The sequence below is a fragment of the Prionailurus viverrinus genome, chromosome E1, assembly GCF_022837055.1.
Source record: "Prionailurus viverrinus isolate Anna chromosome E1, UM_Priviv_1.0, whole genome shotgun sequence".
In the NCBI taxonomy this organism is placed as follows: Eukaryota; Metazoa; Chordata; class Mammalia; order Carnivora; family Felidae; genus Prionailurus; species Prionailurus viverrinus.
The window spans coordinates 18,276,273-18,302,999 of NC_062574.1; the positions used below are offsets into that span (position 1 = coordinate 18,276,273).

Consider the following 26,727-nt stretch of genomic DNA (forward strand, 5'->3'; position numbering starts at 1 on the left):
GGGGCTTGAACCCACGAAGCGTGTGATCATGACCTGAGCTGAAGTCAGATGCTCAACCGACTGAGCCACCCAGGCGCCCCTACATCTATTTCTTTTTCTGATTGTGCATGGCCAATTGTGAACACACTGGTGGCAACAGTGATTGAATCTGGGTTTTAATTTTATCATCTGACCATTAAGTCATTTCTGTCAGGTGGCAGATGTCAGAAATTGGGTCCCTGTCAGCTGCCACCAGCAGCTGGAATCTGGTTTTCCTGTATTTTTTTTTTCGTCTGTGGATTCTGCTATTTCCTAAAACTTCAGAATGCAGGGTTGAAAAGATTTTGGTGTCATCCCAACTACTGATAGCGTGCTCTATGTTTGTATGTTCTGTGTGCACCAACATGGCATCCTCTAAAGTGTCTTACCTAAGAGAAGTCTTTGATCAAAAAGTAAATCAAATTCCTAGCATGCAATGATCAACTTTTGTTTTTCTAAACAAATTAATGTCTCTTTAGAACTTCTGAAACACGGCTAAAGAAAGGAGACTCATTATGTAAAGGGTATGAACACTGAAAAGAAAAACTGCCCTACTCAATTGAGAAAGAGATCACAAAATGACTCAGATTTTCAATATGTTCTTTGGAAGGACCTAATGGTACTTAATCATGTCCTGTATATTCTTAATTACATACCATACATATGTTGTTTAACTGACCAACATTTATAATAGATGTGGATGCTTGTTGCTACCCTAAATTTGTTGCTTTATCAAAGCTGCCTCTTTTAGTTTTGAAGAGATGATAAGACTTTTCTTTTTTTTTATATTAAAACATTTTTTAATGTTTTATTTATTTTTGGAGAGGGAGAGGGAGAGGGAGAGGGAGAGGGAGAGGGAGAGGGAGAGAGAGAGAGAGAGAGAGAGAGAGAATGAGTGGGGGAAAGGCAGAGAGAGAGAGAGGGAGACACAGAATCTGAAACAGGCTCCAGGCTCTGAGTACAGAGCCCGACGTGGGGCTTGAACTCGTGAACAGGGAGATCATGACCTGAGCCGAAGTCGGATGCTTAACTGACTTTAAGCATCTGACTGACTGAACCACCCAGGCACCCCAGTAAGATTATCCATTTTACAAATATAAAATATTTCTAAGTGAACATATTGATGTACTTTGTATACTTCTGAGGGGAGTTAATGCATCATGTTAGGAGATCTCTTAAAAAGCAAATGGGGCAAACTCCTATTCCAGCTGGGTTTCAGAAACAATATCAACATATTAAAAACCTATACAAAGAAATGGAAAGATTTCTAAAACATTATTCTTCTTTATGTATTAAATATGTTAGCTCTTTGAAATGTTTTCTTGCTAGAGTTGTAACTCAAAGATTAAATAAAGCTTTAACTATGAATTAAAAGAATACTTTTTAAGTTACTAGGTTATACAGTAAGAAGCAAAATATTTCTCTTAAATAACTTAAAAGTTTTAATATTTGGTGTGTAATTGTGGAAGATAAATTATGTGATATTCCTATTCAAGCTGACTCTGCACAAATCAGTCTGAGTTAATAGTTGTAACATTTTTAAAACATCTCTGTTTTCTTCCTGATTTTACTGCCATGTACAAATAATGCTACCACAACAGTCTACAAGTTTTGGGTTTGTTTTCTCACAAAAAGCCTAATCATTTTGAATTTGATTTTTTTCTACTGATAAACTAATATCACTTTGTCTGAGATTACAGAATAGCAAAATTATGTATTCAACTACATTAGATGAATGATAACAGGTAAAATGTTTATCTCCCTCTCTCTGCCCCTTCCCCGCTCATGCTCTGTCTCTCTCTGTCTCTCAAAAATGAATAAATGTTAGAAAAATTTTTTTTAAATAATAAAAAATAAAAAAAAAGAAATTGGTTTTTAGAATGCTACAAATCATAAGGACTTAATGTGTCATTAAATTTTAATCTGACTCTTAGTTAACATTAAGACCTTAGTAATAATTAATTTGAGTTAATAACCAGTCCTTGGATACCTAGACAACATAATTTTAATATACAAAGGCTCTTCATTAATACATTATAGAGGAACAAGCAATGGATAGTTAAAAAAGATGTGCAAATACCTTTAGGTTGAAGTACATACGTATTTTTTTAAAGCGTATAAAAGAATATTTGATGATAGGAGATGTTTGCAAGAAAATAGATGTGTGTTTGTCAAGAGAAAAAAGTGACTAATTTTGTCTAAATTCCTAACAATTATTGTTGTGCTTTAAAAATACTGTTTGTAGGGCCGCCTGGGCAGCACAGTCGGTTGAGCGTCTGACTTCAGCTCAGGCCATGGTCTCACAATTCGTGGTTTTGAGCCCCATGTTGGGCTCTGTGCTGACAGTTCAGAGCCTGGAACCTGCTTTGGCTGCTGTTTCTCCCTCTCCCTGCCCATCCCCTACTCACTTTCTGTGTCTCTCTCTCAAAAATAAACAAACACTAAAAAGTTAAAAAGAATATTGTTTATAACTATTTATTGCATTTAGATAAATTAAGGTCTCTGGAGGTTTGTTTAATGCCTTCACTATTTGAGTTAATAGTTAATCACATCTTTATAAACTGATTATTACACCCCATCCTTTCCAATACTGTTGATAGTATAATAATAAAAGAACCAGAGGCCTTTAACCTCATTCACTAGTGGTTTCCGCTTTCTCCTTATATTTGTGTAAAGGCTTGTACTACAAGCTGAAGAATTAAGTTTTCCATGAGAAACATCACAAGAACCTCAGTAAAGGACTGTCATCAGGTACTCCTGACTACTGAATTCAGGACATAAACTCATGGACATAGCTGATATCATCACCACAGACTAAACCATGTAACTGAGCCAGGATTTCCAGGAATGTTTCAGTCCAGGAGCAGACGTGTGGCAAAAGACAGCTTAACTGAAGATCAACAAAGTAATTAATTAATTATCTCAGACGAACTGGACTAAATAAACTGATTTAACTATGGTTAATGTTCTATTTTTAATGGCTATTTTTTAAAAACCTCATTTCTTTTTTTTTTTAAGGAGTGCGACTGGGGGAGGGTCAGAGAGAGAGGGAGACACAGAATCTGAAGCAGGCTCCAGGTTCCGAGCTGTCAACACAGAGTCCGGTGCAGGGCTCGAACCCACGAACCACGGGATCGTGACCTGAGCTGAAGTCAGATGCTCAAACGACTGAGCCACCCAGGCGCCCCTAAAGCATCATTTCTTCTTACTGTATTGCTAACCCTCAACTTAACAGGCTAAAATCAGAACAAAACACTCTTTAAAAATGGTATCTATTTCCAACTGAACCCTCAGAACTGGAAACAGAAGAATCCTTAATATCTGTCATAAACTAATAAAGCATCAGGCCAATTTAAAAATAATTCTGTAAAAACGTAACAACATATATTGGTTGGCCTTGTTCTATCAGGCAATGATAAAAGTGGGTAAATATTATGCAGAGTGACTTAATCGAATTCTTTTTTTTCAAGTTTATTTATTTTGAGAGGGAGGGAGGGAGGGAGGGAGAGAGAGAGAGAGAGAGAGAGAGAGAGAGAGAGAGAGAGAATCACTGTGCTCTCAGTGCAGAGACTGATGCAGGGCTTGATCTCTCAAACTGAGATCATGACCTGAGCCAAGATCAAGAGTTGGACACTTAACTGACTGAACCACGCTGGTGCCCCTGGAATTCTTTCTTTTTAAATGACCATGTACTTATTTACACAGGTCCATTAAGAATCTATCCTCTTTTTAACCCGATAAATCTTACCTCCTTCTTATAGATAAATCTAATGTGTAACTTATGACCACACTAAAAGTTTTATTTTAATTAGGTGTGACAACCCAACTCTTAAGGAAAAAGGACTACATTTCACATGTAGAACTATCTAAAAGGCCTCCCAGGAAAACATGCTGGGTGTCCACTTGACGGCTTGGGAAATTCTAGCCTTAGGGTTGTAAAGATTATGAGCTCCTGGCAGGTCAGGATCATTAATAAACATGGGATCTCTGAGAAAGAGGACACCTTACAGCTATAAGTATTGTAAGTAAAACCTGGTACTGGTGAATTACACGGTTCTCGGTTCCTGTTCTAAATAGAATAAAGAGAGTAACTTATTTCTGACACATGAAAGTAAAATTTAAGCTCAGGGCCTTTATAAAATACCTCAGAGGCAGACAGAAATGACCTCTGAAGCCTGAAGTTCATGTGGTTCTAGTTTTGTTAACCACAAAAGATATATAAAAAAATACGTAAAAGGTCTTTATGGATTAATCAACAACACCTGTTGCATACATAGTTTAGCTACGTAGATAAACTTGCCAAATAAAACAAAAAAATCAAACTAATGACACTAAATCACTACCTCACTGAGCAAGTTATGTGGTTCAAAGTGTCCTTCATGGTGGGAACTTGTCCACAAGGAGGGAGTGTGGGAACGAGAAGCATCACTTTGTCTTTCTTCCCTTATCGCGAAGCACCTCACATGCCAAAGTTAACAAACAAATGGAAACCAAAAAGTAAACACCAAATGAACAAAAAATTCACTCTGTATGCTGAGAAGTAGCTGTCTTCTCATTATGAACAGGCCAATGTAAACTTAATAAATGGCAGTTTCGTGTTTCCTTCCCTCTTTTAAATACTGTATTCGGTGTCACTGTATTCAGTGACTTTCTTGTACTCTTGGCAAGTAAGATGTTCTTTTCTAAATGCTTTCATTTTTGAGTATTCTTTGGCAATAGTTTTTGGCACAGACATGAATAATAAATATTCTTTGGGTAAATAAATAAATGAAGACCTGAACTTTGTCTCCGAAGAGTCGAGTCTGGAAATGGCATTTGATAAAGCCACCATCTCAACAACCAAAAGAGTAAGCATAAGCAGTTCCTTCTGGGCAGAGTTTTTCAAATCATGTTAAAATTATTCTCTCCTGATTTACCTTGATGTCAAACTCCTTTTTAAAATACTGAGAAAATTAGGATGATAACAGGTCCCTCTCTTCACCCAGATGTTTATGTATTAATAATCCAACTTCTTTGTGATGAGTGAGCGTGATGATACACATGAGACCGGGGATTGAAGTTTCTCTTTGAAAAGTCGTTCTTTACATTGCTCATCCATTTACAGTCAGGATGTTTTTCTTAGAACATTTTTAATTCATTAAAAAATATATAAATATAAACACTACTTACTGGATCAAAGACCAACATCCTGCAAAGGAGATGAACAGCTTCATGTGTAGCCTGGCTAGACAGGGTATAAAGTACAGGAAGAGATGGCTGTAAAAAAAAAAAAAAATAAAGAGTTGAAATATGTGAGTCTCTGTATGCGTAGATATGGAATACAGCCAACTTATTAAGAGGTCAGTACCAAGCTCAAAGGATGTGTGCACACAAGTCTACATTCAAAGGGAATGGGTATTCCCCTCGCTAAGCAGTCTTCAGAAACAACTGTCACTGACTTGCAGTAGCATATTTTACATTGCATGATTACCCATTGTAGGTCAGAACACAAAGGAGCCTACGAAAACTGAAAGCTAACTCTGTGCATATGGTGCTCCTGCTAGCCTTACTGTAAATACTCTGCAAAGTAGGGAAGACTAAACATGCCTAGAAGTGGGAGACAACAAATAGGTAAAACCTTAGACACATGCAAAGTTAAGCATGTAAACTGTGCAAAGGAAGCATGTAAACTAGGTCTTACATGTCTGCCTACTTCCAACAAAGCCACGTAGGAAAATCCAATAAGAACAGCAGCAAGACATCTTAGAATCATCAGGAAATAATTATTCACCTCACAGAAGTTTTCTGCAGGATCAAGGACTAACAGAGAGAAGATAAGATGAGGGTTCTAATTTACTAACTAATTAGATAAATCAACATGTCTGAATCCCAGGATCCTTAAGCGCAGAATGAGGTTGGACAAATGATGTGAAGCTGACTTTAGCTCTAAAGTTGTATGAAACCCGATAGGATTACAACAGATAAAAAGCATTATGTGAGTAGAACCCATTTATCACCGGCACTCAAATATCTGTAGATCAGCTTATTATTCTTTGTTGCATTTACATGTTTGCAGATAGAGAAGTATTTCTCGTTAAAAACATGTAAGTCTGTGGTAGTCCTGAAATCAGTTGTATTAGTCAAGATAAGGGGTGGAGTGTGGAGAGTGTGTTTAATTTACAACTTAATTTACATATTTTCCCTAGGAATTTTTTCATTGTGCAAAAGTAAATAATTTGATATTTTTGAAAGATTCTGATTCTTTGACTGCAAATAGCTGGTATTTTTCAGTGGCTTATGCAGGTTGGCAGCCGAATTCCGGCCAATTCTCACTGACCAAAATATCTCACCATAAGACATTCTCTCCTTGCCACTTTTTTTTTTTTTTAATTTTTAAGATTTTGTTTTTAAGTAATCTCTACACGCAGAGTGGGGCTCGAACCTACAACCCCGAGACCAAGAGCTGCATGCCCCACTGCCGGAGCCAGCCAGGCAGCCCTCCTAGAGAATCCAGCCCTCATCCTATTTTTGAGCTGGAGGTATGTTCCAGCTTAGGGAATGAAATACGGGAATGAGTAGTAGAACAGGTGGGTTCTAATTCTGCCTTCACTAGGAGTCAGGTAAGTCACTAGAACCTTGGCTTTCTCATCTATTAAACTGGACCAGCACAGACCAGCCTACCAACCCAAAGCATTGCTAATCATCTGCCACCCACCGAATGCCAGGCCCTGGGCTAAGTGCTGGGGCAACAGAGATAAGCATCAGGTCTCAGACGGGCAAGAAAAACATATGAACAAACAGTTCTAGAGGCCACTGAACGGAGAACAAATTACAAGGCAAAATTTGTTAAGACTTGAGAACAACTGGATACAAGATGAGGAGCTTGTGAAAATCAAATGAGTGGATGTGAAGGCGACCTGAAAATTTACACCTTCCCCCATCTCGTTTTTCTTTACAGAATTACACCCAACAAATACACTAAAAATAAAGCTAAATTTCACTTCAGCCTGGAACAGTCATATTAATATGTCTCCTCCTTTTCTGTGTTCAAATGCATGTTAAGAAGGGGTACAGAGATAAAGAAGTCAGTTCAGTTATGCCAACACCTCTCCACAAAGACAACCACTGATAATTTAGTTCCTAGCACTGGCGCCGCAGGAAAGATGCAATACTAGACATACTGAATGTCTAATTCCATTTTCTTCCCCTCTAATTCACCGGCCATTGTGGTTGAAACCAGCTGGGCCAAGGGTAACAGAACTAGACAAGAAGTTTATATTTCTCATCAAGTGCAACAGAACCTATCTGAATAAAAGAAAAAACAGAATGCTTAGAAATACGCCCTAAATATTTCATTTGGGAAAAAGGTTTTGCTAATTCCCCCAACATTCACACACATTACTCTTTCCCCTTTAAAACATACCAGTCCATTTTCTGTTTGTTCTGCAAGTTTATAAGCCACTTAGCAATGTAGGAGTGAGTGGGTGCCAGGGCTGAATCACGGGGACAAGAAGGGTTGTAAAGAGTGCTCTATTAATGACTATGATTAATTGTCAGTGAAATGAAGCAAGAATGAGCTTCTGGACCTGGGTAAGGGGCCCTAAATGATGTATGTCGCAGTCATCATAAGCCGAGTGCAGAGTGCTGATCCCCACAATAGAGTTGGCTAGGCTGGCTCAGCTGTGTGAGTCCTGTCCTGCAAGTTTTTAGCTGCCAGCAAAGAAGCTGTGACCATCAGTCAGCAACGTTAATTAAGTGTGTACAACGGGCAGTGCACTATACAGTAAGCACTCTGGGCTTATAGAAAAGAAATCCCGACTTGAAAAAGAAGTTTGAATTGAATGAACTTCTAACATGATCTACTAAATGTAAGATATGGGTTACCTGTCAGCAGACAGGGTTATTTTCACTTTTGTGAAAATATTACATGTATTACGGACACAATTAGTTGGGAACAATCTGAGGAAAAAGGAAATTCTAAACCTTGTAAGAGATGAACAGAAGGACTAAAGACTGATAACAGACTTTTCAATCCTACCAGTAGGTCAGTGCCTTAAGTATCAACTTTAAAAAATACTTGGGCCATGGCAGCTAAGACTGCATTCATCCAAGATTTTGAGCTGTAGAGGAGAAAACAGTAACTAAAAAATACTGAACAGTGTTTTTGTCTGCCCAGCAGACAAAACAGCATTCCTTGACCTTTGGGGAACCACTCCCTTTTCACTCGTGAATCAAATGGCTGAGCTTGACTTCAATCTCTCAACTCGAAGGATGGGCACCTGACCCAGGTCTGGTCATTCAAATGATATATTCGCCTGAACGCCACAACAGGCTCTGGGATAGATACATGTTCTAAAATAGGGATGGGACAGGCAACAGACTGGCTAATCCAACCATACCCCCCCAGTCCTCTTCTCCTTTACCTACCTTTATTAGAGGAGATAGAAAATACTCAAATTTTTTTTTTTTTAGCTTCTCTGGCATCTGGGAAGTTACATATTACATAGTTCCAGACAATGACATGTAAGCAGAAATTCACTAGGCAGGCTTCTGGGAAAATTTCCTTTCCTGATAAAGGGGACACATACTACTAGCGTTCCCTCTTTCCTCCATTTTCTTGTTTTCAATGTGAATAGGATTTCTGGACAAGCTACAGCCATTTTGTGACCAAGATAAGCAAGAGGGTGTGAAACTGATGTTCTAAAGATGGAAGAGCAGCAAGAAAGAAAAAAACTAGGTCCTTGATGACATAAGCGAGCTGCCAGACCAGCTCCAGACTGCTTACCTTTGGACCTCTTGATAGGAGGAAAAAAATGAACCCCTATTTCTTTAAACCACTGTAAGCAAGATTTTCTATTGCTTATAATCAAACATATTCATAAGTGAATCAGTGACCTTCCAGATATTTTTTTCTAGATCTAACCGGGAAAGCTCTTTCCTGAAGGATTGATATGTTAGTAGAATATACACCTGGACTGCTGGTTCCATTTTTATAAACACACAGGGGAAAACAAAACAGAGAAGGGTCAGATTCCTGGCTTGGAACATCACTTGACTACTTGAATCAGCAAGGCCTGAAGTCAGTTGTAGCTCAACAACTTCATATAAAAAGTTGCAGGAGTCAGTAAGTTTCCTTTTCCCCTTAAGCCAGTTGTAACTGAGTTTCACTGAAAAGAGTGATTGATATGCTGTATGGAGATAGGTATATTAATCAACCACACAAGTAAATTAATTTGAGACAGTAATCTGTGACTCTAAGAAAACAGCCAGTCTGATTCTCCTTTTATATAGGAATGGTTATATTTTTAAAAAAGTCCCAACAAACAACAGTAAATATTGCTGTTTGTACAAATATGTGTAAATAAAAGCATAGAAAAATATGTCTGGGAAGATGTCCTCAAATTAATCCAGGGGTAACTGGGATAGTGTAGGGGTAGCTAGGGATGACGAATTCTCCGTAAAATTTGTGTTTTACATGTACTCATATATCATTTGCATAAACAAATACAATTTAAAAAGTCTGCTGTGAAGGTATATGTGCCAGGCAGCGTATACTGGCTAAGAACAGGTTTTAGAATTAGAGAAACCTACTTTTGACACCTGGCTTATGACCTTAAGCATATTGTTTGACCTCTGTAACCCTCTGTCTCCTATTTATAAAAAGGAATGAATATGGTACATGAATATGGTACATTACAGTGCTGTGAGGATTTAACGAACTAATGTACAAGAAGTGGTTCGGGCAATGACGTGTGTGTGTGTGTGTGTGTGTGTGTGTGTATAAAATTATATGTGGGGCGCCTGGGTGGCTCAGTGGGTTAAGCGGCCGACTTAGGCTCAGGTCATGATCTCGCGGTCCGTGAGTTCGAGCCCCGCATTGGGCTCTGTGCTGACAGCTCAGAGCCTGGAGCCCGTTTCAGATTCTGTGTCTCCCTCTCTCTCTGTCCCTCCCCCGTTCATGCTCTGTCTCAAAAATAAATAAACATTAAAAAAAAAATTATATGTAAGTATTGTTAGCAATGATTATTGTTAGTAAAGAATGGTTAGCTCCATCTAACTTTGAGTAGCTCCTTAAGTGGGAATTACCTGAAAAAAGCTAGGTTTTTCTTTTTGTAATTCAAACTCAAAAACTTGTATCGAAATGTTAGCATTCCTCCCAAGTTTAAATGTGGTTCATCTAACTTCTACATCAAGTAATCAGAGTAAGTACAGTGAGGTATAGCTTTTGCCCTGTGAAGACCTCCAAGAGCCTAAGCAGCTCCACTGAGAATTATGAGTCCCGTCTAAAAGTTAGAGGTTTTTACTGTGTGCATGCACTTCCATCAGAATGAGAATATAGCTCATTCTGCCTCGATCATACACTGAAAAAAGAAATTCTTCTGGAATTACCTATAGGTTTTTGTAAAAAAAACTTTTATCATGGTAATACATAAAAAACACTGAACCTTATCTAATACCTTTTCTGCATCAATTGAGATAATCATGATTTTTCTCACTTAAAATGTCAAAAAATATATTAATAGATTTTCTGTAGGTGAACCATCTTTGCACTCCTGGGACAAACTCCACTTGATCATACTATGTTACTTCAAAAAAAAAAAAAACACAAGCTGGGGTGCTTGGGTGGCTCAGTCGGTGTCATGACCGACTTCGGCTCAGGTCATAATGTCGTAGTTCGGGAGCTGGAGCCCCACATCGGATTCTGTGCTGATAGCCTGGAGCCTGCAGCCTGCAGCCTGCTTCACATTTTGGGTCTCCCTCTCTCTGTGTCCCTCCCCCGCTCACGCTCTCTCTCTCAAAAATAAACATTAAAAAAAAAGAAAAACAAACTTAAGAAAAAAATCACAAGCTATACCTACCATTGTATAGTGAGAATTTTAATTGTTAATATTTATTAAGTGTTCAGAATACCAGACACTATTCTATGCTCTCCTTGCATGTACTATCTATCTCTTTATCATTATAATAATTTAATGAGGTAGGAATCATTTTTATTCTGATTTTATAGATGAATGAATTGAGGCACACAGAAGTTAAGTAATCTGCCTAAGGTCACAAAGTGAGTTACCGGTAGAGGCAGGATTCACAATTCATTCTGTCTGAAAACCGTAGCGTACGACTCCTGGGACACCATCATCATGTTGTGCCCTGTGGTGAGCCTGAGACTGACACCACAGCCTGCACTCTTAATCACTGAAGACCAAAGAAATACAACAGAGTATGTATCTGGTGTGGAACGCTGAGCTAAGAACTATGTCCTTTGCAGAACAGTCTTGATGTACAGAACCACACAAGCTATAGTGTATATACTGGATTTGGAACCCAATTAATTTTTTAAAGTTAAGAAAAAAATCCAAATGGCTACATACCAATATACTTGTGTGTGGGTGTGTATGTGTCTTCCAATCTCAGGTCTAAGTGGCTGTAACGTGAATGGAGATACCTTTAAGCAGTTGCTAACAGGCCAAGAGGCATGAAGGATACGCATCATGGGTATAAGGGAAGGGGTAGAGAGTGGGAAGGGAAAAGGCAGAGTCTGACTGATGGCTTAAGTGAAGAGCTTCAAGGGTTTGCTAACTTCTCTTGAGGGTAATGGTGGTATAAAGATCTACTAGCAAATGTGGATAAAAACCTGAATTTCCATACTGGGGGAAAAATGGAACGAAGCAATATGCTAAGTTTATTTACATTCAATTATATATGATATACAAATCTACCTGGATCAGTGTTCAATGCCCATGAACACCTGATTCAGGAGACCATTTCTGGCACTGGTTATAATAGTATCTAAAGATAAAACTTTAAAGTTTTGTATAAAGTGTATCTAGCCTCTGGGCAAAAATGGTCTCCTAGTTTGTTTCCACCCCACTAGTCTCTTCAAAACCAAAATATTCTAACAGCAAGACTAGCCAGGGCTACCCCTAACTTTTACTGTGGAGTTCTCTTAAGAGCATCACTAATCTTAATGATAAACAAAATAATAAACTCTAGGAGGCATTACTGTTAAGAGGCCAATTCATGCAAAAATGTATAGGAAAAAAATTCTGCTTAACATCTTAACCTATTTAACTGGTTAAATAAATATAGAACTTAAAATTTTTCTTTCTCCCCTCCTTCATTTTAGACAATAATATATTTATTATTTTTGTATTTAATTGAAATTTCTAGGTTTTTACAACTAACAGATTTTTATTTTTATTTTTTAAAGTTTATTTATTTTGAGGTGGGGGTGGAGGGGAGGCAGAGAGAACGAATCCCAAGTAGGCGTCGTGGCATCAGCAGAGTGGCTTGATCTCACCAACTGTGAGATCACGACCTGAGCTGAAACCAAGGATCAGATGCTTAACTGACTGAGCTACCCAGGCGCCCTGTATAACTAACAGATTTTTAAAATTTCTAGTAGGAAAAGGACTCACTTGCCAAGAATGCTCAAAGGACAGCAGTTGCTTTTGGTGCAGTATGTTACATTTTCCAGCTGTTCTAGAAGGCAGGCAGAAAACTCCTTAGGAAGCCTTGCTCTCTCAGCTGCTGTTTAGCAGCTCTGACAAAGGATTAATTAGCTGGCAACCACTAGCAATAGTTAAAATTCCTCTAGAGTTGGAAGGGTGGCACCAGGGTATGTGATCTTAATCACATTTCATTACTGGCTGCTTTTAGTCAGGAAAGACCTAAAGAGGTCAGTAAAACAGGAAAATTATTTTGCTAGTTCCAAGGGCATATTCACCATGAGGTATTGATAAATTTCTTTAATATTCCTGATGACGGCCAATAAATAGAACATAATAGATCTTTTGGGTTCCTTATATTAATACAGAACCTTTCTCTAGGTTAAGACTTACTGTGTGCTTTTCTAAGAGAATTAGGACCCGAAATTATTTCATAGTTTATAAACTAAATGCAATAGAGGGATGTAACCGGCAGGGGGCTATTTAAAATCCCAGCATCTACATCTCTATTTTTCTAGTTCGGGCTGGTTTTAGAAGAGAACACACTTTACCCATTGCCCTTTATGCCTGTGAGAATGGAAGCTGTGGATTCACACTGGAATTACAGAGAGAAACTGCCAGGGGAAGGCAAGGCATGGCTTAAATGTCTGTTTGGTAATCTGAGAGGAGAGTCGAAGTCAGTCTGCCATTTGGTCATTCAGATCAATCAATCCTGATGATCCATCAGATCATCTAAATGCCAATTTAAAAGAAACCAAGGCAGAGCCCAGGAAAATTAGCTGCTGAATCTTCTTGTTCAAGCCTCCTCTTTTCTGTTTAGTTTGCTGTTCCCGAGAAAAGTATTTTCCTTGCTCACTCTTCACATCATTAAGCTGTTCTGTCCAAAGTGGATTAGGAAAAGTGCTTCTAAAAAATGCTGCTAAACCAACAGGTGGAGATAAAAGCCGTCTTGTCTTCCTCAACAGTGACTTGTCTGGTTATAAGTAATATTGATCAGTACAAATCTGGCAATCTCTCTCCATACTTCTTTTTAAAAACATTTACATCTGATTCTGTGTTAGTGGAAAGAGTACAGTAGAAATAGCTTTATCCTCGTAGTTGGAGTAAGAGGTACCGAGTATTTTGGCTCAGTATTTAGAAAAGACATCTTGATGTACATGTACGAGGTATGGCACTGGAGTGAAAGCTCCACCCCCAGTAATTTTCCCAGACACATCAAAAACCAGGAGATAAAAAGCCAGGGGTCATTTAGGTGCTACACAGTATTTATTTTCTCCTAAAGCATTGGGGATTATGGTATTTTATTTAGTTTGACAAATATTTAACATTTTCTTATTTATGACCATGACATAAAAAAATAAATAAAACCCGTAAGTAATGTTCTTGTTTAAACAGTCTTGACTCATTATTCTGTCGGAAGAGAAATCCTGCCCAGATGGTTACCAAATACAGATCCCCACCCTATCATGTTACCTGTTTATGAGGACCCCTGAGTATGTGTGCCTTAGCGCCTTCACAAGCCGTCCTCATTGCTTCCAGTGATGGTGTGCCCAAAAGATCCGTGATCAAATCCAACTACAAGGAAATATGAAATACAGATGGATATAGTAAGATCTCATGGAAACAACTTTCCATTACTCTTCAATCACTCAAGGCCAAGGACCTAATTTGGAGGGAAAAAAAACACAACACCACCTTAAGGCAAATTCCAAATTAACTGATAGGAGCCCCTATGTTCACTTTCTGGACTACTTTTAAAAGGCCAGAAAGATATTTTTATTAGGAATCCAGATGACAGAAATGAACTATGTTTCAGCAAGCATGGCATTCTAAGGCTATAGTAGTTTAGGAGTCTGCATCTACCTACCCTGGGTCTTGATATCATGGTATCTATGATCCTTGCAGAGGTGAACTGCTCTTTTGCTCCTGGCTAATGACTGTTCTTTTCAAACAGTTAAAGAATGGATTCTGATGCTTCCAAAGGATTCAGGCTCATCAAGGAGCTAATCCATAAATCAGGCAGCTGTGATTTAGGAACTACTCAGAACATTCACATCTGAAATGAAAGCTAAGTTATTGATGTGTGGGCCAGAACACCTCATTTACATTCTAGGTATGCTAGAAATCTCTTACACTGGCAGAAAACTGCAGTTCTTAGAAAACTATAATACTGAATAAGACCACATTTAGTTAGCTAAGCACAATAAAAAATGGTCTTCTCACAAGTCTTGGTAGGTCGGACACCACCTCCACAATTTTCTGTAGTGCTAAAACTCTTCCAACTTCATAACCTAATTAGCAATAATATGTCATTCGGATTCTTCCAGGACGGAAAATTCCTACTTACAGAATACTTCATTTTCTGGTACTGGGATTGCCAGATATAAAGCACCGTTTTATTTCCTTTTTTTTTTTTTTAAATGTTTATTTGTTTTTGAGAGAGAGAGAGAGAGAGAGCCCAAGCAAAGGAGGGGCAGAGAGAGGGAGGGGGACAGAGGATCCAAAGTGGGCTCTGTGCTGACAGCAGTGAGCCCGATGCAGGGCTAGAACTCATGAACTGGAAGATCACGACCTGAGCCAAAGCTGGATGCTTAACTAACCGGCCACCTAGGTGCCCCTAAAGCACCATTTTTCTGCACTTATCAAAACTATGAGGTCTATATAAGGATCACTGCCCTCCAGGATAATGGGGATGATCAAGTAGCTTGTTTTCCATAAAAGATCTCTACACAAAGCCTTTTGGGAAAAGTGTGTTGGTGATACTTACGGACCTCTAACTACTAACCTAAAGGCAGAAGAAAATAACTGGCTCATGAAAACAAATGGAAACATTCAGAAAGTTGTCTACAATGGGTTAGATCCATGGATGAGAAATATTTTTATGTACTGTAGCACCTAGGGTTTTCATTTCTCAAAGATACAGAGAAAATGCTACAGAAAATGACTACTTCCATTTAGAAGTTAGCCTCTTTTCCTATTTTAGATCTTGACTTCTCATACTAAAATACACTGATGATAGACAGTGTTATCTGTTACTGGCTACATCATACTGGCAAATTCAAGACGCATGCATTTCTCTAGAAAATAAGGTATCTGAATCCCAGGCCAGTTCCTGCATACATTGTTTTACACACACACAACACACAACACACAACACACAACACACACACACACACAGTCTTTTCAGTAGCAACCCAAGATCCTGGTTCAATATACAGGATTTGAACACCTTAACTTTTATTTAAGCTTTTCTGTATGGCAGCTGCTTATGTGCAGACATGATGGTCTTACAGGTAAGTCCATTAAAATCTACTCTCTAAAAAAATCGAATAGTGAAGTGGGTACTGTCAATAGTACCCAACATTAAAATTATATATGACAATTTTTTATCACTAGGATCAATTTTTAAGATGGAAATTTGATAAAAATAGACTTGGAATGTTTAGCAGAAAAATAACTAAATGCTGATCATAGCATATACAGTTTCTAATGTATCAGTTAATTCTTTGTAGAAACAATTCCACTTTGGGTCAGGTGTATGAATTATTTACAAAGATACTCAGTAGTCAGGGTGATCTCTTACAATGTGATCAATCAAACCTCAATACTCCCTTGCTCAAAACCTTCATACCGCTTCCCATTACAATTTGGACAGAATAAAGTCCAAAGTCCTTATCAGGTCATCACAGTCAGGCACTCTTTCTCCCTCCGACCTTGTCTCCTACAACCTCCTCCTTGATTGTGCCATCCCCCCAACATGCCACACTTGTTCCTGCCTCAGAGGCGTAATTATGTGGGTTGTCCCTTTTCCTGGAACACTCCCAATATCTCGCTCCCCCATTTTACTTGAGTACTCCTCAACTGTCATCCCTTCAGAGAGAGAATCCTTTAGCACTGCTCTGCTCCATTGTCATCTCCTGGTTCAATTTTTCTTCACAAAATTTATCATTATTTAGGTTTATGTTTATTTGTAGACTTTATTTTCTGTCTCATGTGCAAGTTTCACGAAGGCAGGAACTAACCTTGTCTTATTTACTGCTGCATACCTATCATCCTGGCATAGCACCACTCTCACAGTTGCTAACATTTGCCGAGAGCTCCCTGTGTGCCTGGCCGCGTTTCCAGCTTTATTTGATCTGCACAACAGTCTTCAGAACCTTCTAATTTGCCTGAGAATGACTAGACAGTAAGTGGCAGGCTAGGACTAGAACCCATCGATTTGATTCTGCAGCCCGAGTCCATCATTGTTACATTATTCTAATGCAAACTCTATGTTTGCATTGTTAGAATTTATGGATAAAAAATACTTAGGAATTATCGCAAGAAAATATGATAATGAATTAGCTCTTAGGGCAGATAAAGTATCATGAATGGGTTCTTAAAACTACCTTTTAATAAGCTTCTAATGTTCTCTGCCATATTTAAATATTTTAGCTCCAAAACAAAGGTTAGAAATGTTTCTAAATGTTCAGATTTAAGGAAATCAACACTTAAAATTTATATTCTAAGCATAAAGAGTAAGTACATTAAGCCACCAAATACATTTTCAAGTTGGACGCATTCAGTTAGAAAGAACAGAGACAATCTAACAACTGAAGATTACACCTGTGCAAACGGTTACATGCATCAGCGCAAGTAATAAAGCCAACACTCCCTCTAATAGGCCGGTAAGTTACAAAATGAATCTCTCTGTAATCTTCAACTTCATAACTTTTCTGAATTTTAAGTGAACCCGAATTTGCTAAAAGCAATGCAGACAGTACAACGAATAAGCCCAGGACATGTGTGCAAGGTGGTTTTTTCCTTTAAATCTGTAGTAGAATTGAAAGCTACTACAGCCTAACGTAAAATCATACCTGCTGAATGGGACTTTGTGCCTGAAACAGTATTCTTCGTCCTAGTAGTTCTGCAAAGATACATCCGACAGACCAGATGTCAATAGCATTGCTGTAATGACGACTGCCCATCAGGATTTCCGGAGCCCGATAATACTGAGTAACAACTTCCTGAGTCATATGACGGGATTCATCTAATTCCTCCACTCTGGCCAATCCAAAATCACAAATCTAAATAGAAAAGATTATCAAAATATTGTTAAAGAGACACATGTATTTACAAATGGTAAAGTAAAACAAAATAGCCAAGAAGTTAAAATCATGATAGATCTCCAAACTCAGAAGTTTTCAATGATACAGGTAGGGTATATTTGTGTCAATGTATAATTTGATCTTATCGGTATAAGAGGGGGGAAAAAAGGCTCAAACTTCCTTATTTCTATATAAAATGATGATCTTAAAAATATTCTTCTCACTTTTAATGTCTTTTCAATTGATAACTAAACCAAAAAGACAGCTCAACGCACATTTCTAGGTTTAATGTAGAAACCAAACTATGTATTTTCAAGGCTTCTTGAGGAAGTATTATAAGAAAAAAAAAAAAAAAAAAAGAGCCAATCTTGAAGACCTCCTGAACTATGTTCACTCTCATTACAGAATACACGTAGTAAAATTTCTTTAAATCAAACTGAGTCCTAAACTTCACATGTATCTATTTTTAAAATACTAATTCACCCTCAAATGTGTGAATATGTCAAAATGTGGCACACTGTAGGATACCAGTGCCACTAGGTTCATTCTTTTCTTCGTGCCGTAAATATTTAACTTAATGCCTCTCAAGTTTTGGACAGCATGCTGGAACCTGGCGACACAACAGTAGATGAGGAAGATTGGTTAATTTACATGCAGACCGAAAAACGAATCTTTTCCTGTTACTTCTGTTTACTGAGAGGCTGCAGTTGCAAGATGAGCTGTTAGTGGACAACAGCAGTGCCACCAATGGCAACTTCTGCTTATTTTCAGGAATTAAGACTTTCTTGAAACTGGGCAAACAAAACAGAAAGGGGGAGCACTGAGGCTAAGACAAGAGAGTAACGGTCTTCCAAACTTTAGCATTCTCACTGATTAACTTCACTGAGTCAGTGTTAGAAGCGACAAAATAACACTGTTCTAAGTTGAGGTCCCAGCCTACGATTTTATTTGAAAAAAGGGTCTGACAGCTAAAAAAAAAAAAAGTTGGAAAACCATAGCAAAAACAAAACAAAACAAAACAAAACAAAACAAAACAAAACAACAACCAAACTATAAGTTGCTTATCGGGGCGCCTGGGTGGCTCAGTCGGTTAAGCGTCTGACATCAGCTCAGGTCATGATAGCACAGTCCGTGAGTTCAAGCCCCGTGTTGGGCTCTGTGCTGACGGCTCAGAGCCTGGAGCCTGTTTCAGATTCTGTGTCTCCCTCTCTCTGACCCTCCCCCATTCATGCTCTGTCTCTCTCTGTCTCAAAAATAAATAAAAACATTAAAAAAAATTAAGTTGCTTATCAAATCCTCCCAAAGGCTAGGGTTCAAATAACACATAATATTTAAAATGCCATGGTGTTTTAGGATATCTTTTAAAACAAAACAAAAACCAAAGAACTTTAATCCATTTTCCTATCGTTCTTGTATTTAGAGTAAAAAAAAACCAAAAAACAAAAAACAAAACAACAACAACAAAAAACAACCAACCACCCACCGGACAGAAAATATTTTGTTATAAAGCAAGTCCCTTGTTAAAAACATCAGTCTGGAGTCATTTTTGGCAATTTATCTGGAAGACAAGCTAAACCCAAAGTAAGAAGTTTATATGATCAGATAGCCAAAAAGATAATGAGATTTCCAACAAAATTATCCATTTTGTGCTTAATACGAAATAAAATATATTCATAATATGAAAGGATATAATTTAAAAGAAATGTTTTATCATAATTATTTTTGATGAATTTGTACATTTGAGAAGGCAGAATTAGTTTGTCCATAGCTTGACATTCCATTCTGGGTTTTATTTTTTTATTTATTTTTTAAAAAAATGTTTATTTATTTTTGAGACAGAGCATGAACGGGGGAGGGGCAGAGAGAGAGAGGGAGACACAGAACCAGAAGCAGGCTCCAGGCTCTGAGCCATCAGCCCAGAGCCCGACGCGGGGCTCGAACTCACGGACTGCGAGATCGTGACCTGAGCTGAAGTCGGACGCCTAACCGACTGAGCCACCCAGGCGCCCCTCTGGGTTTTATTTTTATTTTTTTTATTTTAGCGAGAGAGAAAGAGAGAACGAACCTTAAGCAGTTTCCACGCTCGGTGCAGAGCCCAATGTGGGGCTCCATCCCACGACCCTGGGATCATGACCTGAATTGAAATCAAGAGTCTGATGCTCAACTAACTGAGCCACCCCAGAAGCCCCCTAACCATTCTGGGTTTTAAAAGTAGGCAGCTTGGACAAGTCAAAGGAACAGGGCACAATTTCAATTTATCCTGATCTGTGTATTGGTTTATTCATAATTAACATTTTCCTCTAGTTACTCATTTATGTAGCCAGAAGTTACAATACCATTACTAACGATTTTAAAAAACAGACTTCAGGGGCGCCTGGGTGGTGTAGTTGGTTAAGCCCCCAATTCTTGATCCCGCTCTGGTCATGATCTTGTGGTTGGTGAATCTGAGCCCCATATCAGACTCTGCACTGATGGTGTGGAGCCTGCTTGGGATTCTGTCTCTCCTTCTCTCTGCATTTCCCTGGCTTGTGTGCTCTCGTGCTCTCTCTCTCAAAAATAAATAAACATTAAAAAACTGTTTTTAACGGATTTCAAGCAGGTAATGGCATCAAGCATTCTACACAAAATGCTTTGTGAGAGTCTCCAACCAGAAACCAAAATAAGAAAAAACTGGCATAAATTGTCATAAAACTGATTTGGTCTGAACAGAATAAAGAATTCTTAAGGGTTTTTTTTGTTTTTGTTTAATTACAATGAGGGTTGTGGGAATAGGTTGCAGAGCTCTTCAAAAAGGGGAAAGGTAGCAGGGGAATGAACTCAATGACCTATAGAAAGAATATTTACTTCGGTGGACACTGGGGACAATTAATTTCTCTGTGGAAAGAGACTGCACTACGACACTAGTTGTTTTCAGGGAAATTATGAAAAATAGTTAAAAAAAAAAATCTTTCCAGAATTAAATCAGAAACAGTTCTTGAAGGCTATAATGAAGAGAGAATTTTATCCTAAAGCAGTATATCATACCAGCTTTTAAAGAAAACTGGGCCACAGTTTAAAGAAAGCATTTAAAATACAAAATGATATTCATTTATACACTTGCTTTTAATATTTAGTTTAACTGCCATCAAGCTAAGTAACAATGACAGCTTGATTACTTATAAAGCAGGCAACATTTAAAAACCAGTTTTTTTTCAAATATATCAGTTGAAACGTTAACAGTATTTACTGCAGACTGAAGCATCATGTAATACTGTAGCCACTCACAAACTAAACGGAATTTAAATTTGCTTACACAGGATGGCACAGCTCTAGGAAGGCCCTTATCTCTACCTTCTATGATGGGGAAGGTATGGTGGTTCTCTTCCTATCTAGGAGCTCCATGAATATATCTCTCTATTGGAGGCAGGGAGACGCACATACGTGGATTTTGCAATTGGTGAGCCACTCACTCTAACAAAAAACGGGCAGGGGTGAGGGGGTGGGTGGATGGAGACACTGGGGGAAAGTAAAATGGAAACTGATGGCCTGAGATTTTGGAGCTACTAACTACAATTAATCCTGTAATCAATACCCCCTCAGAGGGGGTAGCAGGATTGGCTACTATAGTGTCAAATACATTTAACCCTTTCCTGGCTTAGTACTTTCACTTGTGTTTCCACTTCCCTACTTTACTACCTCAGTCACGCAGGGTATAAAAATGCTACAGGTTTCTTAAAAGCCATACTTCGTTCTCATATAAACAGCTTACTGGTTTTCCAATATTCCTTTTGATGTGTACTTCTTTTAACAATGGAACAATCGAAAAAGAAATCACCTTCTCCATCTTCTTTCTGGTCACATTGTAATTCCAATTTCAGTGTTTCTAAAACATATGCAAGCTATCATGAAGAAACCATGAGTCAAGACTACAAATCAGTTACTGTGGCCATGACTAGTGACATTGCTAGGGAAACCTGGGTTCTTTCATTTTTGGCAAAGCGATGAAAACAAATTTAACTCTTTCACAAAAACACATTGCTCTTAATCCTGCCTTGACATTCTGAATTTTTCTCAGATACTCAAATAAACTGAAAAGCTACCTTTAGAACACAGTTGCTGTTCACAAGGAGATTCCCTGGCTTAATGTCTCGATGTAAAATGCCAGCTGAATGGAGATATTTCAAACCTGAAATAACAAACGGATTTAATTGCAGATATTTAATTCCTTTCACTCAACCAATGATTTGGGGGGAAAACCACAGAAACAGAGAGTACAGGATTTAAGACTGTTCTCTAAATGATGGCCTAATAAACATTATTAAAAGCTAGACTTAGCCCTACCTCAAAAAACCTGTAATTTTGTGACAGTAAAATAAAGTGTCATCAAAGGCTCGCACAATCTACAGATCATGCCTATCATTCAAAAGATGATTTGGGTTTAAATATAGATAAGCTTTTCAGGCACTGGAATTAAAGCTGACCATACGAACGTCCTCAAATTGCTCCTAGGTGTGGGCTGGCCACTGGAGCTCTGCTGCTGGTACTGTCACCCTGTGATTCCCATTACCCACCGGGGAGCCTTTCCCAGGGCAGATTTTTACTGGGAAGACAAAAGTCAGCAACCTGCCCACGTCTGTCAGTAGTATTCTCCACCACTGAGATTCGAGAGGGTAATAATTAATTACTTTACAATATTTCTGACACCTTAAAAGACCGAGGCTTGTAGCACTGCTAAAAAAAGGTCACAGCTTCAAGGCTGAGTCTTCTGAACAAAATACAGTAAATCATGTATTTTTTTCAAGTGTAAAAAAAGATCCAGTATCCAGTATCTTTATTCTGTCCCCCACCACAGAATGTCAACAAATCCACAGAAAGTGAACATCGTGGTTTTAACGCTGTGCTTTCATTCTGTTGTTAGATGCTTTTTCACCTCTATAAAGAATGTCTGAATTCTATAAATCCTAGTGAGGGAGGGGCAGGGGGAGGATATTTTACTAGGTAAGGAAGCTGTTTCAGCTTTAAACAATTCTCCATTTGTAACAGCAAAATTCCGAAGGACACACCTGATGGCCAGAAGAAGCTCCATCAATGTCGGCTCAAACTGCCTCTCCATCAGGTTGGTGCTCTCGAGTGAGCCAGCCTGGAGAATTATTTAGCTGGCTGTTTCTCAGTCTCCTTGATGCTCTGGCTTTAAGAGTCATTTTGTTTTTCTAGAATTGGACGCAGGTACACCAGCCAACACTTTGATCAGGCTTATGTACTGCTGGTTTGAAGAATAAATGTCTGGATGACACAAGTTACTTTTTAATTGAGTTATCTGATGCCAGTCACATATCCCTACTAAAGGCCGTTTAGTGGAAACTTTGTGACAGACCACGGGGTTTGACAAACCCTCTTGCTTATTTACTCCCTAGATTAACCTAGTCATGAATTAGGGCTTTCTCTTCCATCACTGAAAATAAGAACCATTTGGCCACCCTTAAAAAAGCCTCTTATTTAACATCAAGTATAGAGAATATTATATTTGACCTTGGTCAAAAGAAAAAAGTCTTTAGGGAAGAAGAAAGCCTTGGGAGGTCAGATTAAAGTTCAAATGAAAAGCAAAACATTTCACGTATACAGTGACACTACCTTTTTCTTCACAAAGAAAAGCTTACCTCGCAAAATCTGATAAAGAAAAACTTTGACATGATCTGAGCTGAGTGGTTGAGGAGAGACGATAATTTTATGTAGGTCACTCTGCATCAATTCTGTGACAACATATCTTGAAGTTTTAAGTTAAGGAGAGTTCAGAGAATTCAGTCCCAATCCCCTCAAAGTAGGCGCTAGGTCTAAAGAATAACTTCCACTCTTAAGGCTGGAGAAAGTTTAAGGAAAGAAAGCTTCTAGACAGTATGACAAAGGTGAGAATTCCAGCCCTCACAAGATAAAAAATTGCCAAAATTAAAGAATTTACCATTTAAAAGTTAGCAGACATAAACTAAGTGACTCCTCTATAATTAGCATTATAAAAGAAAAATAAGGGTAAATATTTTTTAAATTAAGTTTTTAATTCCAGTGTAGTTAACATACAGTGTTCTATTAGCTTCAGGTGTACAACACAGTGATTCAGATTCTACACATTACTCAGTGCACATCAGGATAAATGTACTCTTAATCCCCTTCACCAATTTCACCCATCCTCCCCTGTACCAGAGGAGGAGGTAACTGTCCTCTATAGTTAAGACTCTTTTTGCCCCCTTTGTTCATTTGTTTTATTTCTTAAATTCACTATGAGTGATATCATATGGTATTTGTCTTTCTCTGACAGACTCATTTCACTTAGCATTATATTCTCTAGAGCCATCCATGGTTGTTGCAAATGGCAAGATTTCATTCCTTTTTATATTCGATTATATACATTGCATACCCATTTATGTTCCATTATATATATCACATCTTCTTTATCCATTGTATATCACATTATATTCCATTGTATATCCATTTATATTCCTTTATATATATCACATCTTCTTTATCCATTCACCTATCGATGGACAACTTGAGTTGCTTCCATAATTTGGCTATTGTAAATAATGCTGCTATAAACATAGGGGTGCATGTACACTTTTGAATTCGTGTTTTTCTGGGTTTTTTTTTGGGGGGGGGGTAAATACCCAGCAGTGCCAATCCTGGATTGTAGGGTAGTTCTATTTTTAACTTTTTGAGGAACCTCCATACTGTTTTCTACAGTGGCTGTACGAGTTTGCATTCCCACCAACAGTGCACCAGGGTTCCTTTCTCTCCACACCCTCGCCAACACTTGTTTTTTTGATTTTAGCCATTCTGACAGGTGTGAGGTGGCATCTCATTGTAGTTTTGATTTGCATTTCCCTGATGATGAGGGATACTGAGCATCTTTTCATGTGTCTGTTGGCCATCTGTATGTCTTCTTTGGAGAAATGTCTGTTTATGTCTTCTGCCCATTTTTAATTGGATTATTTATTTTTTGGGTGTGAAGTTACATAAGTTTTTTATATATATTGGATACTAACCCTTTATCAGATAGGTCATTGGCAAATATCTTCTCAATAAGGGTAAACGTTTTAAATGACAGCCAGGCCAGGAAGAATGTGAAGATCAAAGAGTCTCGGTGTCTATTCAGACATGTTACTGGAGCATCCTGTGAATCCAAACAAGAGAGGGTTGGGGGTCTCACCCTAGGCCACCAAGGTACCAATGGAAAGGATGACAATCTACCCACCAACTGTGGCTTAAGTTACTTTATAAAGTATAATACTCCTAGGGGCGCCTGGGTGGCGCAGTCGGTTAAGTGTCCGACTTCAGCCAGGTCACGATCTCGCGGTCCGGGAGTTCGAGCCCCGCGTCAGGCTCTGGGCTGATGGCTCAGAGCCTGGAGCCTGTTTCCGATTCTGTGTCTCCCTCTCTCTCTGCCCCTCCCCCGTTCATGCTCTGTCTCTCTCTGTCCCAAAAATAAATAAACGTTGAAAAAAAAAAAAAGTATAATACTCCTAGAAATGTATAAAATGATTAGTTCAAATCCAAGCCTTCCTCCAATCTTAATAATTTGTTATTTAACTTTTTTCTTTTTTTACATTTATGCCTCCCTTATTAAATTTTAAGCTTCCTATGCTTTTTATTTACTCTTATACCTTCAGGGTTTTGTTCGATCAACACATAGTCGATGACCATAGGCTGGAGCATGGGGAGAAATGAAGATGTAGAATTCAACTCTTGTGAATATAACTTTTGCTGTATCTAGAATAGGACAGATTCAGGTCTTACTCCTACCCACAGTTAATGATTCATTACAAATCTCGGTGAATTTTATGATTTAAATTTAACCTTCCTTAAGACAAGGGGTGAGTACCTTTGACTTTGGGAGATTCCTACAGGCTTTAAATTCTTCCGATACCTCGTGAAAGTTAGTTTCATGTTCTGGGTTAAAACACTAAGGCTCCCCTACCCCTGTATAACTGAAAGCGGGAACAGGCAAAGAAAAAAGAAAAAAAAAAGAAAGAAAAGAAAAGAAAAGAAAAGAAAAGAAAAGAAAAGAAAAGAAAAGAAAAGAAAAGAAAAAGAAAAGAAAAGAAAAAGCATAGCTGTTACTGGATTGCAGAGTTATTTTGCTTTCTTACATAGTTCTTCAGATCCTACCTTTCTTCTTCCAGAGCGAGATTATGAAATCTTTTTTAAGGACAACCCATCTGACACCCTGTAAAACACCTTTTGTGCCAGTACTGACTGTCCCACAGCTAGTCCTAGAAGATATAGTCCATCTTAAGGGGCAGCTGTAGTCTTAGTGTGCTTAGCATGAGCTATAAATGAACTAAGAGGGTCCGGGGACTCGTGTTTTAGCATTTACATGCTCACTGTAAGGGTAAATGCTAGGCATAAAAAAATAAAGATGAGAAGGCGTCTGCCTTCAAAACTTACAATAAATTTTTTTAAAAGTGCTATTAGGCTTTGGTTTTTACTTTTATGAACTTTAAAGACTCTTGTAGTAAGTGGTCATTATCTGGGGAGAATGATTTAAAAACACTTCTAATTTAACGTTTTAGCAAAAACAAGTCGTAACAACTTGAGAGTAGGGAGAACTAATTGATAATGCTTTGACACACAATCAAAACACCCTCCTTGAAACATTTAGGTCAAATGGCTTCTAGAACACCTGACTGTTGGCTTTTCTTCTCTCTCACTGGTTGTTCCTTTTCAATCCTCCTTTGTTTTCTTCTCCAATTACTTAATGTTGAAATGTCCCAGGGCTTGGTCCTCTTGTGTTTCCACACGCACTTTCTTGGGCAAGTGGATCCAATCCTAAGACTTTAAATAGCACACTTGCAGATCACTCCCAACGTTGTATTTCTAGTTAATCCTGTTTCCTTAAGTCCAACCCCGTTCATCAAACTGTCTACTCATCATCTCCTCTGGATGTCTAATTGACATCTCAAACTGTCCAAACATGTATTCTCCATCTTTCCCCCACCAAATCACTTTTTCTAGTTGTAGGCTTTCCCACAGAAAACTTATTTTTCCAGCAAGCTGCTCACACCACAAACCACAAACCTTGGAGTCATCCTAGATTTCTCTTTCTCTCTCACTCCACCTCCAATCCATCAGAAAATCCTGTTGGTTCTTTCATAATTTAGCCACAGAATTAGACTACTTCTTATCATGTCCGCTGTTACCTCCTATGGCCCAAGACCCCTAGATTTCTA

At 38.3% G+C, this 26,727-nt stretch overlaps 1 protein-coding gene across 6 annotated transcripts in view; it reads right to left on the reverse strand.

Annotated features, from left to right (window-relative positions):
* Window positions 1–26,727, reverse strand: part of NLK (nemo like kinase) — a 177,039-nt gene that overhangs the window by 18,283 nt on the left and 132,029 nt on the right. For all 6 annotated transcript variants that reach the window (XR_007146812.1, XR_007146810.1, XR_007146809.1 and 3 more), the window contains exons 4-8: window positions 23,167–23,273; window positions 21,610–21,695; window positions 17,300–17,509; window positions 13,917–14,018; window positions 5,188–5,274 (exon numbers count right to left, since the gene is read on the reverse strand). Coding sequence is in view for 1 of the 6 variants with exons in the window: in XM_047832568.1 (XP_047688524.1) it covers window positions 5,188–5,274; window positions 13,917–14,018; window positions 17,300–17,509; window positions 21,610–21,695; window positions 23,167–23,273 (592 nt within the window). In the remaining 5 variants the exon portion in view is untranslated. The remainder of the gene's footprint in view (window positions 1–5,187; window positions 5,275–13,916; window positions 14,019–17,299; window positions 17,510–21,609; window positions 21,696–23,166; window positions 23,274–26,727) is intronic.